This window comes from Argiope bruennichi, chromosome X1, assembly GCF_947563725.1.
Source record: "Argiope bruennichi chromosome X1, qqArgBrue1.1, whole genome shotgun sequence".
In the NCBI taxonomy this organism is placed as follows: Eukaryota; Metazoa; Arthropoda; class Arachnida; order Araneae; family Araneidae; genus Argiope; species Argiope bruennichi.
In genome coordinates this window covers 61,976,285-61,996,052 of record NC_079162.1, presented here as the reverse complement: position 1 = coordinate 61,996,052, position 19,768 = coordinate 61,976,285, and the positions used below count along the sequence as shown (strand labels likewise).

At 28.4% G+C, this 19,768-nt stretch overlaps 1 protein-coding gene across 1 annotated transcript in view; it reads right to left on the bottom strand.

The window, feature by feature from the left end:
- Positions 1 to 19,077, bottom strand: part of LOC129959242 (zinc finger protein 184-like) — a 97,856-nt gene extending 78,779 nt beyond the window's left edge. The window contains exon 1 of the mRNA XM_056072066.1: positions 18,813 to 19,077. Coding sequence (XP_055928041.1) covers positions 18,813 to 19,077 — 265 coding nt within the window. The remainder of the gene's footprint in view (positions 1 to 18,812) is intronic.
- Positions 19,078 to 19,768: the final 691 nt, after the last annotated feature.

Here is a 19,768-nt window from a genome sequence, read left to right as displayed (position 1 = left end):
TAGCAAATTTATACAAATAAAAAACCCTTTTAAGTGAAATAGCCATCCTTATTTCTTATATTTCTGTCTAGTTGTAAAAGTTGATTTTCAATTCTTTATTATCGTGATTTTGTCATGATTGTTATCATTTATTTAACATCATTCTCATTACTCGCTATCTTATTATTAAAGGCAGTTATAAAATTCTTTCAGATATGAAACTGACAATCGTTGTAGATATTTTTTATTTTGGAAGTTAGCTTTCATCTCTCTAATATAGTATGAAATTTTAGTTACAATTATTAATATATCAATAAGATAAAATATTGCGGTCATATTTCGCAAATTTAGATATAAATTATTTACTACACTAATTATTACAGTAATTTATAAATTAGTGTAATTATTACATTAATTATAAATTATTACACTAATTTATAATTGTACGAAGCAAGGCTTTTGGTCCAAAACCTTGAAGCCTTTTTATTTTCTTGTATGCGAAGTTCGCAAAGAAAATAAAATTATCGTCACAAAGAATTTGATCTCTAGATTTTGATGAATATCTCTGAATCTAAAAAATACATTTCAGAAATTATGTCCGTTATTGAACACGATAACACAAAAACAACTTGAAGCAGGCGGATCAAATTTGGTATATAGTCTTTACATCAAATTTATAGATTTCTATCAAATTTGTTAAATTTTGTTTTGATAGATCGAAAAATGACGTCAAAAATAAATATTTGGTAGGGAGGCAAACATGATTATTTACAAAAAGGCACCACGCAGCACAAAAACAGAAGGCAAAAAGGTCCGAACAAATAATTGCTCGCCTTATATATAGCATAGGATTTCCGGCCAGGCGCCGAAGGAATGATCTTTGAACCTGTTCAAGGGTACCGAAGTATCACTCTCATTTGAAACATAGTTCTTGGTGGCGCATTATTTTTACAAAGGGTTTAATTAGAACGAAAGTGGAACTGGATCAATAAATCAGAGACTATTTTAGAATGAAGTTACTATGGGCTAAATTAAGATAAAATCTTGGAAATTAATTAAATTGAAATTAGAATTAAAATATCATTACACACACACACACACACACACACACACACACACACACACACACACACACACACACACACACACACATATATATATATATATATATATATATATATATATATATATATATATATATATATATATATATAGTTTTTGAAATAGTTTCGTGGTCGAAGAGAGAAGAGAACTTTGGCAACTATAACTTCGCTTTTGTTCCATCCCGGAAGGCAAAATTTATGCACAAGAAGCACGGACAAAACACGTCAGTTCACAGCGCATCACAAGAGTAGAAGAAAGCGAAAAAGGGTCAGAAATATTTATCCCCTGTTTTATATACCATCAGATTCAGATAGGGATTTCTCTACACGTGTCGATTTAGACAAGGGAATTATAGGGATCTTTTAAAAAGAATTCGCTTAGGTTGATAATTTTTATTTCTTCACTCGGAGAGTGGGAACCTTTGACTTAAGCAGTTTTACAAAGCTTCTATTGAATAAATTAAATAGAAAAAGTGGAATGGAATCAGAAAGAAAGAGAACATTTTAGAATGGAGTTAATATGGGCTGAATTAAGATAAAACTTTGGAAACTAATTAGGATTAAATTAACCAATATTATTTTAACCTATATTTGTTTTTGTACATTTTAGATTTTTCAAACTGTTCTTTTTGTTTTGTTTTGCATTTTTAGGGCACAGAGTTCTACGCGGATCACTGTTTTACATGAAGGAACAGTTAAGATAACTTAAATATCTTCACTTCGTTCACTGACGAACATTAAGGAACCGTAAAGATAGAGTCTATGTACTTTCAGTTTGTTCATTGTTTTACATGAAGGAACCGTCAAGACAGAATTAATGTACTTTCATTTCATTCTCTAATGAAAGCAGAGGATCAAATAAATTAGAATTTATGGCATATCCCAGTGATATATAAGCATTATTTTGTTTGAAGCAGAATGCAGTTTCGAAGACAGAAAGACTCATTGAAGTTTTAAAGTTCGCTTTATTTTCTCTCCCGGGAGGTAGGCAAGCACGTTTATGTACAAGCGGCGCGGACCAGCACGTCCGCTCACAGTAACAGATTGGTCAAGAAGTGGTGTAAAAAGAGGGAGAAACAAATTATAGCTGTCTTATATACTATGATGTTTGAATAGGGATTTCCATGGCATGTCAATCAAAAAGCATGGGAAACACAGAGATCTTTTAGAAGAATTCATAAAGTCAGCGGTATTTTGTCCCTTCACGCAGAGCGTGTGAAAGTGTCGGCGTTTAGCCGATTCAGCAATTTTATAAAGCTTCCTTTGAATTAATTAAGTAGAAAAAGTGGAATTGGATCAAGATATAAGAGAATGAAATTACTATGAGCTAAATTAAGATTAAGCTTTGGAAATTAATTTGGATTAAATTAAGAGTTTAAAACATCATTACGCATGCACACACACACACACACACACACACACACACACACACACACACACACACACACACACACACACACACGCACACACACACACGCACACACACACACACAGTAAGTGATATTACATACGGCAATTATAATGAATCCAAACAAAACTTTACTTTTTCCTTCTGTATTTTTTTTTTTTTTTTTGCAGATACTTTCATCCATCCTAAAATATCCTAAGTATACATCCAAATTATAGTTTGAGGCATCCTCCCTTCCGTTTTCATCCATTCTAAAATAACACGGAAGACTATTTTAGGATGAAATTTAGAATTGTAATTTAGAATTGTGCTCAAATTACGAAGATGTTGTTTGAGCCAGCGCCCATTATCTACGCTTCCACACCACTTCGGCGGAAAAGCATTCGTCTCCAACAAATTCGGAGTGCACCAGGCCAGCTTACACTGTGGTTCTTTTGTAGAATCGGGTTTCAAACTTGGAACCCGCCGGCAACACAACCGAGACTTCACGCTAGGTAACCGCGATCCCATAAGATAAACAGATATCCATAAAGAGAAAGAAAAAAAAAAGAATTTAATTATTTATATAAATAAATACATATGTAGTTTACTGTCTGAATTATATGGGAAAAAGTACTATCAATGTTTTGTGTTCAAATTGTTTTTACCTATCATCTTTCATAAAGAAGTTAAAACTGTCGGTAATTAGTGCATTTGTTTTGAATCACTTCTACATTAATTCTCATCTTCCAATTAAAAAAGGAAGAAAAATATGCCTCACATAAATAAGAAAGGAACAGAGAAATATGAAAAATACTTTCATGAAAACGCAGTGACACTTGGATTAATCGATAACACTATATATCGAAGTAATGCTAATAAGATATCGTTCGCAATGTCTTTCGAGTGGAATAGAATAGAAAATGAAATAACTCTATAATTTACTTTTGAAGTCTGATCTTTCATGAGCTTTATCACATTATAAAAGATAAAACTACCAAATAAAAAGGGACGAGTGTATCTGATGAGCATGAAAAAATTAAGGTGAGCTTCCACTCATTTTATGAAGAGAAATTGGAAAGGTTCGCTTTTCAGATTTGATTGTATGAATAGCTAATCAGTTTAATGAGTCATTTTTTTAACTCATTACTTTTTTCGAGTACCTTGAAGGGTGGTATCAAAGCGTATATGGAGTCATTAATTAAGAAAAAGAAAAAAAAAATCCAACTTGTGGGTTATAACATGAAGCGAATCAATTCTTGCAGTTGCAGAAAGGTTTTAATTTTTTTTTCAAGTATCTTTTCATTTTCTGCAAGGAGGGAAAAAATTAGAAGTTATATATGAATGCTGGATAATTAATAATATTTTATTCAATTTCAACACCCAGGACACCTTGTTGAGATTATATTTAAAGAAATCTTTTAAAACACCTGCGATGTAGTGCTTACTGACAGAAGGATGGAAATAAGAAAAAATGTTTAGGCTATAAGCAATGCAGTAACTTTGTACATAACATTTTGCATGAATATTTTGAAGATTCCAAAATTTTCTCCAGTTGATGCCATGATTGCTTAACCCTTAATGCGTGAATTTTTATTTTTAATAAATAAAATTTGAAATCTACTGGGAAATAGGTGTTATTAATAGGAAAAATACAAAAAAAACACCCACATAAGAATTATGTGGGTTTAATTAAAAATTAATTAAATTAATTAAATAAATTAATTAAATAAATTAAATAAATTAATTAAATTAATAATTAATTAAAAAACCCATATTGATATATTTCTACATCATCATAAATAATCACTCCTTGAATTCTACAGATCTACTGCATACAATAATATAATATTTCATATATAAATAACACCTCTCATTGCTTTACAAAACATGAAAATTCATGAAATAATTATTTTTACTATTTACATAGGTCACAGTGGTCACATAGCATTTGCTATATGACCACTGTGTGGTACCCTCACATAGTGGAATTTTACACCTCAATCTGTTTGAAAATATAGGCCAGTAACCAACGCCGTCTTTTCGTGCATCCAGAGACGGCAAAGGATGAGATGACCCTCTAAGTTTAGTGAACTTATGTCGAACAGATTTTGAATATTGATATATTTTTACATCATGAAAAAAAGTACATTTTTCTTGCATAAATTTATGAGAATATGTAAAAATATAAATATTATTCGTTACTCATACCTTGTTTCTATCGGAAAACAATTTTTCTCGTACGTTTTTATTACATTTTATGTCAATAATCACAATACGTAACACCCGCCAAAATGAAATTGTACTCAAATAGCCTTCCAACAATGAAAATTGTCACAGATAAAGAAATAAACTGTCAGAGATTCTAGTTGCGTTCGGAAACGATAAAATAATTTGGGTACAATTTAAATATAAAAAAAACGCCACTATGCAAAGAACGCTACAGAAAAAGATATGAAGTTTTGAAAATACTATGCAGATCTACATAGCTATGCATTTAAGGGTCAATGTATATAAATCAGGTGTTGCCAGGAAAGTCTGAAGATGTTTCAATAGAATTTAGAAGAGTTTTTTTGCTTCATTTGTTAACAGTGGATAAAATTAAAATCCCTCTTTCAGTTATTTTTATTAATTGGCATTTCGATTAAAAAAAGATCAAATGACATTATAGTGAAATTTGAACAAATAAGTTTTATCCCCCCCCCAATATTCTGAAAGATTATAAAGCTTTTTATATGAATGAAGTCGAGAATAATGACATTAAATTTAAAATTAAGAGTTATGCTTTGATAGGTATTTTAAATAATATAATTATATCAGCTTTCAATTGTCGTCAAATAAAAATACCTATGTTATATTTAAAGGGAAAGAAACTCAGAATTCCTAATTGATGACAGATTGGAAAAGACATTTATGTTAGAATATTTAGCTATAATGGTTAAATCAAATGAATTTAACATTTCAGAGATTTATAAATGCTCTCCGATTAGGCTCTCCCCATGAAAAAACTTTGAAATTTATGCAAATCAAGGAGTAAATGTTTGCGTTGTCGTAATTTTTTTATACTTCAAAAAGCAATTAGTAATGTCTAGAATATTATTAGATAAAAATTACTCCTGGCTATAAATTTATATCATAAATTTGCTTAGTATGGCTAAATATGGTTCTTGCTTCATTAACCATAATTAATTTGTTTACGAAATATGAATAAAAATTATCGTCCAACACAGATATTCTGGAATAATAATTTTGAAAATCTATAAGATTTAGGAGGAAACACGTATTGTGAAAAAAGTATAAATAACTTTTTTTCTGAACAAAGAATTTAATATTAAAGATATCTTTAACGAGCATCTAGAGGTAAAACATAAAGGAAAAGGAATAATGAATAATGATAAAAATTGTGTTTTTTTGGGGGGTGGGGGAAAAAAACAAGATCAGTGATCAATTTGCTTAGTACGACCAAATATAGTTCTTGCTTCATTAACCATAATTAATTTGTTTACGAAATATGAATAAAAATTATCGCCCAACACAGATATTCTGGAATAATAATTTTGAAAATCTATAAGACTTAGGAGGAAACACGTATTGTGAAAAAAGTATAAATAACTTTTTTTCTGAACAAAGAATTTAATATTAAAGATATCTTTAACGAGCATCTAGAGGTAAAACATAAAGGAAAAGGAATAATGAATAATGATAAAAATTATGTTTTTTTTGGGGGGGGGGAAAAACAAGATCAGTGATCAATTTGCTTAGTACGACCAAATATAGTTCTTGCTTCATTAAGCATAATTAATCTGTTTACGAAATATGAATAAAATTATCGCCCAACGCAGATATTCTGGAATAATAATTTTGAAAATCTATAAGACTTAGGAGGAAACACGTATTGTGAAAAAAGTATAAATAACTTTTTTTCTGAACAAAGAATTTAATATTAAAGATATCTTTAACGAGCATCTAGAGGTAAAACATAAAGGAAAAGGAATAATGAATAATGATAAAAATTGTGTTTTTTTGGGCGGTGGGGGAAAAAAACAAGATCAGTGATCAATTTGCTTAGTACGACCAAATATAGTTCTTGCTTCATTAACCATAATTAATTTGTTTACGAAATATGAATAAAAATTATCGCCCAACACAGATATTCTGGAATAATAATTTTGAAAATCTATAAGATTTAGGAGGAAACACGTATTGTGAAAAAAGTATAAATAACTTTTTTTCTGAACAAAGAATTTAATATTAAAGATATCTTTAACGAGCATCTAGAGGTAAAACATAAAGGAAAAGGAATAATGAATAATGATAAAAATTGTGTTTTTTTGGGGGGTGGGGGAAAAAAACAAGATCAGTGATCAATTTGCTTAGTACGACCAAATATAGTTCTTGCTTCATTAACCATAATTAATTTGTTTACGAAATATGAATAAAAATTATCGCCCAACACAGATATTCTGGAATAATAATTTTGAAAATCTATAAGACTTAGGAGGAAACACGTATTGTGAAAAAAGTATAAATAACTTTTTTTCTGAACAAAGAATTTAATATTAAAGATATCTTTAACGAGCATCTAGAGGTAAAACATAAAGGAAAAGGAATAATGAATAATGATAAAAATTATGTTTTTTGGGGGGGTGGGGGAAAAAAACAAGATCAGTGATCAATTTGCTTAGTACGACCAAATATAGTTCTTGCTTCATTAAGCATAATTAATCTGTTTACGAAATATGAATAAAATTATCGCCCAACGCAGATATTCTGGAATAATAATTTTGAAAATCTATAAGACTTAGGAGGAAACACGTATTGTGAAAAAAGTATAAATAACTTTTTTTCTGAACAAAGAATTTAATATTAAAGATATCTTTAACGAGCATCTAGAGGTAAAACATAAAGGAAAAGGAATAATGAATAATGATAAAAATTATGTTTTTTGGGGGGGTGGGGGAAAAAAACAAGATCAGTGATCAATTTGCTTAGTACGACCAAATATAGTTCTTGCTTCATTAAGCATAATTAATCTGTTTACGAAATATGAATAAAATTATCGCCCAACGCAGATATTCTGGAATAATAATTTTGAAAAGTCTATAAGACTTAGGAGGAAACACGTATTGTGAAAAAAGTATAAATAACTTTTTTTCTGAACAAAGAATTTAATATTAAAGATATCTTTAACGAGCATCTAGAGGTAAAACATAAAGGAAAAGGAATAATGAATAATGATAAAAATTGTGTTTTTTTGGGCGGTGGGGGAAAAAAACAAGATCAGTGATCAATTTGCTTAGTACGACCAAATATAGTTCTTGCTTCATTAACCATAATTAATTTGTTTACGAAATATGAATAAAAATTATCGCCCAACACAGATATTCTGGAATAATAATTTTGAAAATCTATAAGATTTAGGAGGAAACACGTATTGTGAAAAAAGTATAAATAACTTTTTTTCTGAACAAAGAATTTAATATTAAAGATATCTTTAACGAGCATCTAGAGGTAAAACATAAAGGAAAAGGAATAATGAATAATGATAAAAATTGTGTTTTTTTGGGGGGTGGGGGAAAAAAACAAGATCAGTGATCAATTTGCTTAGTACGACCAAATATAGTTCTTGCTTCATTAACCATAATTAATTTGTTTACGAAATATGAATAAAAATTATCGCCCAACACAGATATTCTGGAATAATAATTTTGAAAATCTATAAGACTTAGGAGGAAACACGTATTGTGAAAAAAGTATAAATAACTTTTTTTCTGAACAAAGAATTTAATATTAAAGATATCTTTAACGAGCATCTAGAGGTAAAACATAAAGGAAAAGGAATAAAGAATAATGATAAAAATTATGTTTTTTTTGGGGGGGGGGAAAAACAAGATCAGTGATCAATTTGCTTAGTACGACCAAATATAGTTCTTGCTTCATTAAGCATAATTAATCTGTTTACGAAATATGAATAAAATTATCGCCCAACGCAGATATTCTGGAATAATAATTTTGAAAATCTATAAGACTTAGGAGGAAACACGTATTGTGAAAAAAGTATAAATAACTTTTTTTCTGAACAAAGAATTTAATATTAAAGATATCTTTAACGAGCATCTAGAGGTAAAACATAAAGGAAAAGGAATAATGAATAATGATAAAAATTGTGTTTTTTTGGGCGGTGGGGGAAAAAAACAAGATCAGTGATCAATTTGCTTAGTACGACCAAATATAGTTCTTGCTTCATTAACCATAATTAATTTGTTTACGAAATATGAATAAAAATTATCGCCCAACACAGATATTCTGGAATAATAATTTTGAAAATCTATAAGACTTAGGAGGAAACACGTATTGTGAAAAAAGTATAAATAACTTTTTTTCTGAACAAAGAATTTAATATTAAAGATATCTTTAACGAGCATCTAGAGGTAAAACATAAAGGAAAAGGAATAATGAATAATGATAAAAATTATGTTTTTTGGGGGGGTGGGGGAAAAAAACAAGATCAGTGATCAATTTGCTTAGTACGACCAAATATAGTTCTTGCTTCATTAAGCATAATTAATCTGTTTACGAAATATGAATAAAATTATCGCCCAACGCAGATATTCTGGAATAATAATTTTGAAAATCTATAAGACTTAGGAGGAAACACGTATTGTGAAAAAAGTATAAATAACTTTTTTTCTGAACAAAGAATTTAATATTAAAGATATCTTTAACGAGCATCTAGAGGTAAAACATAAAGGAAAAGGAATAATGAATAATGATAAAAATTATGTTTTTTGGGGGGGTGGGGGAAAAAAACAAGATCAGTGATCAATTTGCTTAGTACGACCAAATATAGTTCTTGCTTCATTAAGCATAATTAATCTGTTTACGAAATATGAATAAAATTATCGCCCAACGCAGATATTCTGGAATAATAATTTTGAAAAGTCTATAAGATTTGGGAGGAAACACGTATTGTGAAAAAAAATAAAAATAACTTTTTTCCTGGGCAAAGAATTTTATATTAAAGATATCTTTAAAGAAAATCTATAGGTAAAATAGAAAAGAAAAGAATAGCAAAAAATAATAAATTTGAGTTTTTGAAAAAAAAAAAAAAAAAAAAAACCAATAACAGTGGTTTTTTTCATAACATAATCCAATGAATTTCGCATTTCAAATGTAAGATGTAAATTATTATTGCATTTCTTGATTACACAACAATTTATTTGATAGTGAAGATTGTGGTCTGGGTGAAATGACTTGAAGACACATGTTGTCTTTTGTATGGTTTATTGGTGACATCAACAATAAAAGGCACATGATTACGCCAAAGTGTAATAGGCCTAGAGAACTACACATACAATTTCTCGGGAGAGAGAGAGAGCCGAGATCACACTCCCCTAGTATAGGAGTCAAGTTCGCTTCTACTGGGAAAAAAATATACTACCATCAACAGGGAGACCACGTGATATTTACATGATTGGCAGCTAGCTCCGCCCAGGAAGTCCACGTGGTTAACTGAATTTTTAACATAAGATTTTAAGACTTTCATCAAAGTTCGATTAAAGCGATCAGATGATTAAAACCTTGTTTCAGTTATATGACTTAGATGACCTGAATAGAAACTTACCACACAGTTTACGATTCCTGGTAGATATAACTTAAAGATATATAAAAGTTGGAAGCATTCGTTTATTAATTTTTATACATATATATTCATTTAAAAAGAAATATATCTCGTCTTTCGGAAGATTCTAAATGTTTGTTAATTCTTCGTAAGCCAAAGCCTTCTTGAAAACACGCGATATATTTTCTGAACAACTAATATATGCCATGCAAGCAAGAAACCATAATAAATTAATTCTGACTCTAATTCTGGTACCAAATTAAGAGAAGAGAAAAAGACATTGAATAATATTTTAAATTTTTAAAAATAATTCCTTACTTTACAGCAAAAGAAATCTGTGAAATTAACTTCTACGAGTAGCAAGCTGGGTACCTTGACCAGGATACCATGTCTCGACTGAGCCGTCATTGGCTCGCGGTTGCGTGATTGTCTGGTTTCTGCTAATGGTTTGCCGCAGATATGGGATTACGCTACGCCTACTCCGGCCCTGAAGTGTTAAGTGGTCAGTTACAGATGGCTGTGACAGGAATATTTTTAAGCTGTAATTTCTCAGCGAATTAAAACCGTACAATAATATTTTTAATTTTTAAAAAGAATTCCGTATTTTACAGCGAAAAAATTCCGTATTTACAGCGAATTAAGGTCATAGTAATATTTCTCATTTTTAAAAATAATTCCATATTTTACAGCAAGAAATCTGTGGAATTAACTTCTACGCGTAGCAAGCTGAGTACCGTGACCAAGATGCCCTGTCTCGACCTAGCCGTCATTGGCTCGCGAGTGCGTGATTGTCTGGTTTCTGCTAATGGTTTGCCGCAGATGTGGAGCTATGTTACGCCCACTCCAGCCCTAGAGTGTTAAGTGGTCAGTTACAGATGGCTATGAAAGGAATATTTTTAAGCTGCGATTTTTCCGAGAACTAAGACCGTACAAAATTACGACGATTTGTAGTTATAACCACACACATTCGCACAAAATCAAATTTTAAGTAAATCGCTGTATTTCTGTTTATGGTACATAAAACAGCGTATATATTATGTATTTTCACTTTTTATTCACAATAATTATACATGCATAGGTTGAATTGTTGTGTTTTATGTACATTTTCCTTTTTGAATGAAAATGATTCTGAAAATTATAAATCTGATAGTTAGAAGTTGACTGATCAGTTGAACCTGATGCCATGTCTATGAGATTTTACATGCTTTTTTTTTTCTTTTAAATATTGGCGAGTAGTAAATGGAAGCAAAATTGTCTGACCTAAAATTTAAAGTGGGGGATTTGTCTTTGAGTAAATGTCTTATAAATGGTTACAAGAACAACCAAGAGCAGACATTTCTCATTAGTTTTCATTTTGACAGATTAATGATTGAATTCAGGGAGACGAAAGTAAAACAAAATTTTAAATGATGCTATAGAATTGCTGAGTATTTAAATTTTAGAAATAAAAACTGAAAATTATATTCGCGTTTTACATTTGCAAAATCTAAATTACATGTTGGCTAAAAATAAATTTTTGAAGCTAATAAAATAAGTGCAAAGGAAAAATCATGCTAAAGTTATAAATGTACGATTGCAGAATTAAATAAAAAATATGAGAAAAAATTAATGGCTTGAATACAGAACTTTTCCATATGCGGGCGAAAAGTAGCATTGCAATATCAATTTCTATTGTGTAATTTCAAATTCAAAATTAAGAGAGTAGGGGCATACTGAAAAATTTTATAAAATATGTTAGTTAAAAGTCATGCCAGCTAATGAAATCAACTTGTGTGTAAGTCAAATAATTAAACTTTAAGTAATAATATGTAAAAATAATAATAATAAAGTTATAAAACAGAAAATTAAGATTTTAATAATTTGGGAAAATAGTCATGAAAGGCAAGTTATGAGAGCTTTTTAATTCTTAGAGTATCAATCTACATCAAATTAATTTTTTATTTTCTTCGTAATTTAAAAATTGTAATCTTTTATAAGCAAGTGCAATTATATCAACAAATCATGCAGATGCAAATTCAAAATTTTATGAGACTAGACAGGTATTAAAAAAGATGTAAACAATGTGGCTCAAAATACATGTAAACTAATTATACCAACTTGTGTGTAAACTGAATAAGTAGGCCTTTAACATTAATATTAAGGTCATTATTACTTCACAACATTTTTTTTTAAAAATTTTAAGACATTATACAAAGAAAGTTTCATAGTAATGTACACTAACATTGAAATAAAAACAACCTGAAAAGAAAAAAAAAATTTTAATCTGCCTGCTTTAATAAAATTTCAATTTTTAAAAATTTGCTACTACTTTTTCAAACATGAGTAGTTTTTCTTCAAATTGTGGATTACAATTGCATGGATTATAAAATATATTTTGCACTTATTTTAATATAAAATTTTTACTATTATATGTGGTGAAAAATTGGGAAATTTAGTAGTACCTCATTTTAACTCTAGCATCAAATAATAATAATAATAATAATAATAATAATAAAAACAAGCAAGTGAATGTTTATTGCATGCACAGTTTTATTAAATACATAATGATGTACACAAAATCTGAGAGCTCTATCTTGTCTAGGAGAAAAGCCTAAGCATTTTAAAAACATGAAGATGAAAAATAGAACATGGAGAAAAAGACATTCAAAGTTTTCATTTGTGAATAAAAATCTATTTACTCTTTTCTCAAGCAAATATTTTGCATAGTCATAAAAAGTATATAATTTAAAATATATATACAAAATTCAAAACACCTATCTTCAATACAAAATTTTTTACAAAGATTTAAATATTCATTATTGCAGTAAAAAGGAAACCTGATCAAGAAAAACAGTTTTATGAAACCGACAAAATATCTAGACATTTTAAATAAATTAACATACCTGGTAATTAAGATTTATTTAACAAATGATTCAAAAGTAAATAGGTTTATATGTTAGCCCTTCTTTTTTTAAATTATAGTATTCTCTGCGTTTATAAGCAAGTTTAATTTTTTTTTCTCAACTGACTCGCACACAATAAATTTCTTATGTCTTCTCTGATACACTAGCCTATAATCCCTCCACATGGCCAAATGTCTAGATTGTTCAGAAGAATGTTATTTTCAGCTTAAACACTTTCTAATGATTTAGATGTCCCTACATTGAACTCAGAAATTGTATCTGCAACTACAATTTAGACTCGACAGAATGAAAAAGAAGTTTCTTTTGGGCACTTACACTATGACGACTTTAGTGTGAATTCTGTGTCCAACATCTTGTACAAATTGATGAAGCTCATTTGATGCCAGTTGTTGATAAATTGGCATAATTTTGGGGACAAATTTCTCATTTATTTGAGTTTTTTGTGAACCTGGTGTTTTACTACTGGCCAAAGTTTCCTGATAAAAGCACCAAGAATCCTTTCCAGAAGGACATAATTCTCCACTCAAAAGAGTAAAATCATTCAATATTTCTTTGGGCTGTTACGCTAATTCGGAATCTCCGAGTCTTTAAATGCCAGCCTTTTTTTAAAAGTTCAGGTCCTTTTAAATCCTTGTCACTGCGAATAAAAACCTTAAGGTGTACATACACACTAGAAGAGTTTTTTAAAATTTTAACTTCAAAAATCCTGTTTTTTTACAGTAGGTCATTATATAGGTTTAGACTCATTTCAGTGAGAAAAACCATATTACACTAATTATTATTTAATGAAATAATATTTAATGAACTATTTAACATATTTTTTGAAACATGATATCTTAAATTCTAATTTGTACAGACACACAATTTTAGTTGGAAATTATGCCTAATATTAGTCTTTATGTTGTCTGCCTCAATCAAGTTATAAAAATGTATAGTTTTTCTTTAAATAAATTTTTTCATCAACGATGAATAGAAAAAGCGAGATTTTTTTCTGTAATTTTAAATTTTAAATAGCTATTAAAAATTTTCTTCTATAAATATAACTTTGATTGAGGCACAAAACATCCGCTATTTCATACAGATTATTTTGATATATAAATAATTGTATTTGGTTCATTTCTTGTTGAGTTATGATTGTTTGAATGAAGCAACATAGTGGGAAAATATCATTCTTCATAAAATGAGTTTTTAAAAAAAATCGTAACTAGAGTTTTTAATTGAAGCAACTCAAGAAAAATAATTATAACTAGACAAATATTTCGAATATTGACAACATCTTGGTATCGTTTGAATGCTAAAGGATCAGAGAACATTATTAAGCAATAAAAAAAATATTCCATATTTTGAACGATTTTCGAAGTTCCAAGTGTGTACATACACCTTAATAAATTTCAAAATAATTCATATACAGCTTTAATATTTTAGTGTGATGTGAAGATGGGTCTAAGCAAACAAATGAGCCAATAAAAAAATTCGATAATTTGATCATTTTTAGGTACCGCGTCTCCTTAATTAAAAACAAAAAGATATAAAGCAGTAACTATAGTTTTAGATAATATTTAGAAAAAGATCATAAAATGAAAGCAATGTGAAAAGTTTATTTCTTATATCATCAATCCACTGCAATAAATAAATAAAATAAAAACAATAAAAAATCATTGAGAATGTATTTGACAAATGAAGGAGAATATATCTCTCCCTCATATTTGGCTTTAAAAATATCAGCCCTTCAGAAAATTAATCTTCTTAAAAATGTTGAAATACCAGCTGTTTGGGCAGCTTTCCGCAAATAATAAAATACGCATTTCATGGATTTTCAAAAATTTAATAACGAAATAAAAAACACGAAAAGAAAGGGAATGCAACATTTATGTCATATTTCGTAAGAGTACTTTCAAAGCGCTCTGTAAAATCTAAGAGTTTGAAGTAGTTGTTTTGTTTATTTTAACATCACACGAAAACTTGCATTAAATCGGAAGTAGAAACATTTTTTTTTATTTTCTTATTGTCTCCATAAACGATTCTCACCAGTTTCACAGCAAGTTATTTTTAAATTAATTTATTAGCAAGAGATATCCCTGTTCTTGAAAAAAAAAATGAACTGAAATTGCGTATAACTATGCAGACTTGTGCTGCAACATTGATTTAATTAATTTAAAATTTTTACTATGGATTTAGTGAGTACTGAAATGTTGTGAATCAGAGCTATAACATCAAGCTATAAAAATTTAAATAAAAAGTTATATTGCCTTCTATGCCTCATTCATCCAAGACTAGTACATAGGGCGATCAGAACCTGCTAATCCATTGCTATGTCACTAGTCTTTAAGAGTTCATGGATACATTACAGCGCTGTAATCTACTTTTAATCATATAAATAATTACTTACTTACATATAAATTAACATTTTATATTTAAGTTTATATTACATAATTACTTACTTACATATAAATTAACATTTTATATGCAAGTTTGAACTTCCTTAATTTTTAAATAATTCATTTCATTCTTATCCATTTGCAAGCCATATACATTGATAGCCATACAAAAAAAAAATTAAAACTATTTATTTACTTCAGTGCATACAGATTTTCAATCAGACTTCCAAAAAATAAAATTGATGTTTAGAAAGAAGATTGTGTAGTGTCAAATTTACTGAATAGGTTTATTTATGCATCAAAAGTTAGTAATCTCAGTGCATAGAGAGTTTCAATCTGGCTTCCAAAAAATAAAATTGATGTTTAGAAATAAGACTGTGTAAGAGTCAACTTTACTTAATAGGTTTATTTATGCATCAAAAATTAGTATATTAGTAACAATAGAAGCTCTTTTAAGCTGTTATCAAGCAAACATGAAATAGGTCAGTTAGATTAACAGTCATAAAACATGCATGTAAAAGCATAATTTAATTGATTTTTTGACCTTACTTGCATTGTGATTTTCTTAGCCTTGATATATATCAAAATATCAACTAAAATCATTTAAAGCAGAGCTTTTTAACTAGTGATTTGGCATCTTATAATATCTTTAAAACTTTTGATTGTAATTTCTTTGGTAAATTTTTCAAAGATAATGATTCAAAATACCAAAGATTTATCAGTCTTCATGTAAAATGATTCAAAATATTTTACATAAAGAAATAATCTTCCTTTAAAATATTTAAACTGAACCAACAAAATAATTGCATTCAGTTAAATTTCTTTTTATTTATTTTCAATTCACATTATTTGTATATATTATATTTCCTTAACTTGTAGATTGCTTTTTGATAAATTTTTTTGATATGGAGATATAAAAATTTTAAAAACCCTGCTTTGTGGGATAGCTATAAAATACAGTAATCAATAAAACAATAAAATTACATAAAAAAAGAAATTGAAATACTTACTTGATTCATATTGCTCCTTGTGAGTGTGCCAGAAGTAAAAAGTAATAAAAAAATAACTAATTTTTATGAATAGTGAAGAAAACTAATGACTATTTGAGAAAAGACTGTTCTTAATTTAACCATTAATGAACAGAAAACTAACATGGCTAATTACAATATTTTTTATATGAATTTATTGATAATTCGATTTTTTTCCCGATCTCTTAAATTTCCTTTTAACATAGGTTAAAATATCGACAATAATTAAAATTTAGCTAGGCTGATTCGAATACAAGATTAGAAATAGTTCTTATCACTGAATTTTTTTTTATTAGATACATCAGTATCTTGTGTCCTCAGTGATTTTTTGTGTATAATTTTTTAAAGTCCTTAATTCACTCGGAGACTGCACAATGTATTAAAAACATCTATAAAATTTTTCTCTCGGATTTTAATAATACTTTATGCAGGTTCTATGAGAATTGTGATTCTCATCTTTCATGTACTATCTTCCTTTACTGTATAGTTGTGGTATTCAAAATAAAGTTTACATTTTCTTTATTAAAATTATTTACTTATTTAGTAAGAATATTATTTATAAATTTATTGAACATTTCATTATTATAAATATTATATCATTTGCTAAAATTATTTACTTACTTATCTAAATATTTTTTTAAAAAAAATTACTCACAGTTTATTAATTATTCATTATTAAGATTGTTAAGATTAAAAATATATCATTAATGCCATTTTTCATGCGCCTTTTTACATTAAAATTTTCTGAATTCTGCTTTTTTTCTATATAGTAGACTCACAAGTTCTTCTTTCAGAAACCATGGTGTTATTTTAGTTAATAATAACAGATATGAATAGAATTCAATTTTAACTGCATTCCAGATAAACGAATTTTGTAATTTTTACTTAAAATTAACAAAATTAAATTAAATTAGGTTAAAAATTCATTAGAGAAAAATTGTGGTTTGGGTTCAAGATTGAATTACATTGAAAGTCTGTGGGAAAATGGTAAATTGAACATGCATTCTAAAAAATCATTAAGAAAACCATCACATTTCATGCAATTCTTTATATTTACATCATTTCTAATTATGAAATGAGTAGGTTATTAATTTTTCATTGTTGGATAATACATCATTTGTTAACATTTTTCTATTTCTCTTCACATTCAGAGCCATGCCAAAAATTCTGTGGATGGCATATGAGCCTCAAATATCTTTGGTTGAAAAGGGGCTTATGTACTGAAAGGGTAAAAAAAAACCCTCTGAATATCATTTGAAAATCAATTCAATCAATTCATCATTAGACATCAATTTCTATTTTATGCAAGGAAAGGATATTTTTTTTAAATAAAAAAGTACAAATTTGTACAGTAAAATTTTTTGCAAATTTAGTGAGCTTGAATTTATGAAAAGTCTGCTTCCATATTAACAATCTTTGGCTGAAAAGGGGCTTATGTACTGAAAGGGTTAAAACCCCTCTCTGAATATCATTTAAAAACCAATTCATCATTAGACATCAGTTTCTATCTTATCCAAAGAAAACATCTTTTTTGTTTAGTAAAAAAGTAAAAATTTGTACAGTAAAAAATTTTTGCAAATTTGGTGAGCTTGATTTTATGAAAGGTCTGCTCCCATATTTAACTTCATCTATCACAACAGCTCATAGAAACGGGTCAGCTTATTTAGGGTAATATTTTTGAATTTTCTCTGCAATTTTTATGATTTTTTAATTATTCAAAATTTTACCTACAATGGAAATTATTGAAAATTGAAAATTTTGCATTTTAAATTCAAATTACTCTTTATTAAGTAACCTACTTTATTTTATATTTTATAAAAGAAGAATGTTAAATTGAAGGTTTATAAATATAAAAAAGTTTCTTGTAAATTTTTGAATTTTAATAATGAAAAATATTAAAAACAGGGGAAACACCATGCATTGTTGAGTTCAGAAGCTAATTTTAAAGACTTTAAATTGAAAGCATTTTTAATATTTTTTAATCATTTCTCGGCTATTATTTTCTATAATTAAAAATATTAAAAAGGGAAATTTAGATACTTCAACTTTTATTAAGATGTACATTTTAAAATCTTTATTTTTTTTAAAACCAATTTGTAAAAAGTAGGAAGAATATGAAGAGAAGTAAAAATTTATTTTAAGTGATTTTTTTCCGATCTAGTTTAAAGCTCGTCAGATAAAAACAAAACAAAACCGTAAAATTTTAATAAAAGCTGTTAAACAGAAAAAAGCTTAAAAAAACAAATTTCATCAACACAGGGTAAGTGTTTTATACTTTTTTTACATACCTCATTAAAATGTAGAAAAAGGATGAAATTTATGAATCGTAACAACATTGTATGAATGTAAACAACATTTTCCCCAGTACAGCACTTAAAATTAAGAGAGGAAATAGTTTAAAAAAATCACTTACTGTCATGATTGGCACGATGGTTATTGTACCGGGTCTCGGTGTAAAATTCTTTTAGACATTCTAAACATCTAAATTTTTTATCTTCTGATTTCTCCATTGCCTGGCGTAGACGTCTCATGGTTTCATCCCATGTAAACCTAGGCTCTTGAGTTGCCACCGTAAATCGACTATTTAAAATCCAACGGTTGCTGAGCTCCGAATTTAGTTGGTTATTTGTTGGCCAACCTTTAAAAGTTGTAGTTGATTCAAAATTTGGCCGAGACATTTGGAGATAATAGATATTTTATGCAAAAAGCAGAAAGCGACAGAGCTTTATTAAGAGCCAGAAGCAATAATATTGTTTCTAGAATGTACTCGAGAGCGTTAGAATTTAGCAAAAAGCGTAGCGCAACAACAGTCGCGAACCTTACGTCATCATCAGCATTCAAATCAAGATGGTTCAATACGTCATAAGGATTGTTGGTCCAGTACTGTTGCTACAACTATCGAAACACTGGTATATAATCTTCACACATTTCCTTATAAGGCCTCTTAATATACCCGGTTTATTTCGATTGATTTATGATATAACCACTTGTAGGTTTTTCTACAATTCATCCCTGCCAAAATAAAGATATAGATTAAAAAAAAAACAACGTTGAATTGTTTATAATAAAGAGTAACCGGCAGTTTTGTATGGGGTGATTTAATGCCTCGAAATAGTTTCGGAAAGCAGTTTCTTTCTAAATTACAGCGCATTTGAAAGATGAGTTCCAAACTTCATCTGGGAAGTTTTCCACACCTCTTTACTGCAGAGATCTTTTATACCATAAAAAAGGGGAAGAATACTGTTTTTCTCAGGAGAAATGGATAGTGGGGCATACCGATGATAGGTGCTTTTCATAATTTATGAAACCTGAAGGGTGATGGATGCTTTTGCAATTGCGACTGGTTGTTTACGATTAAGGAGTGGTGGA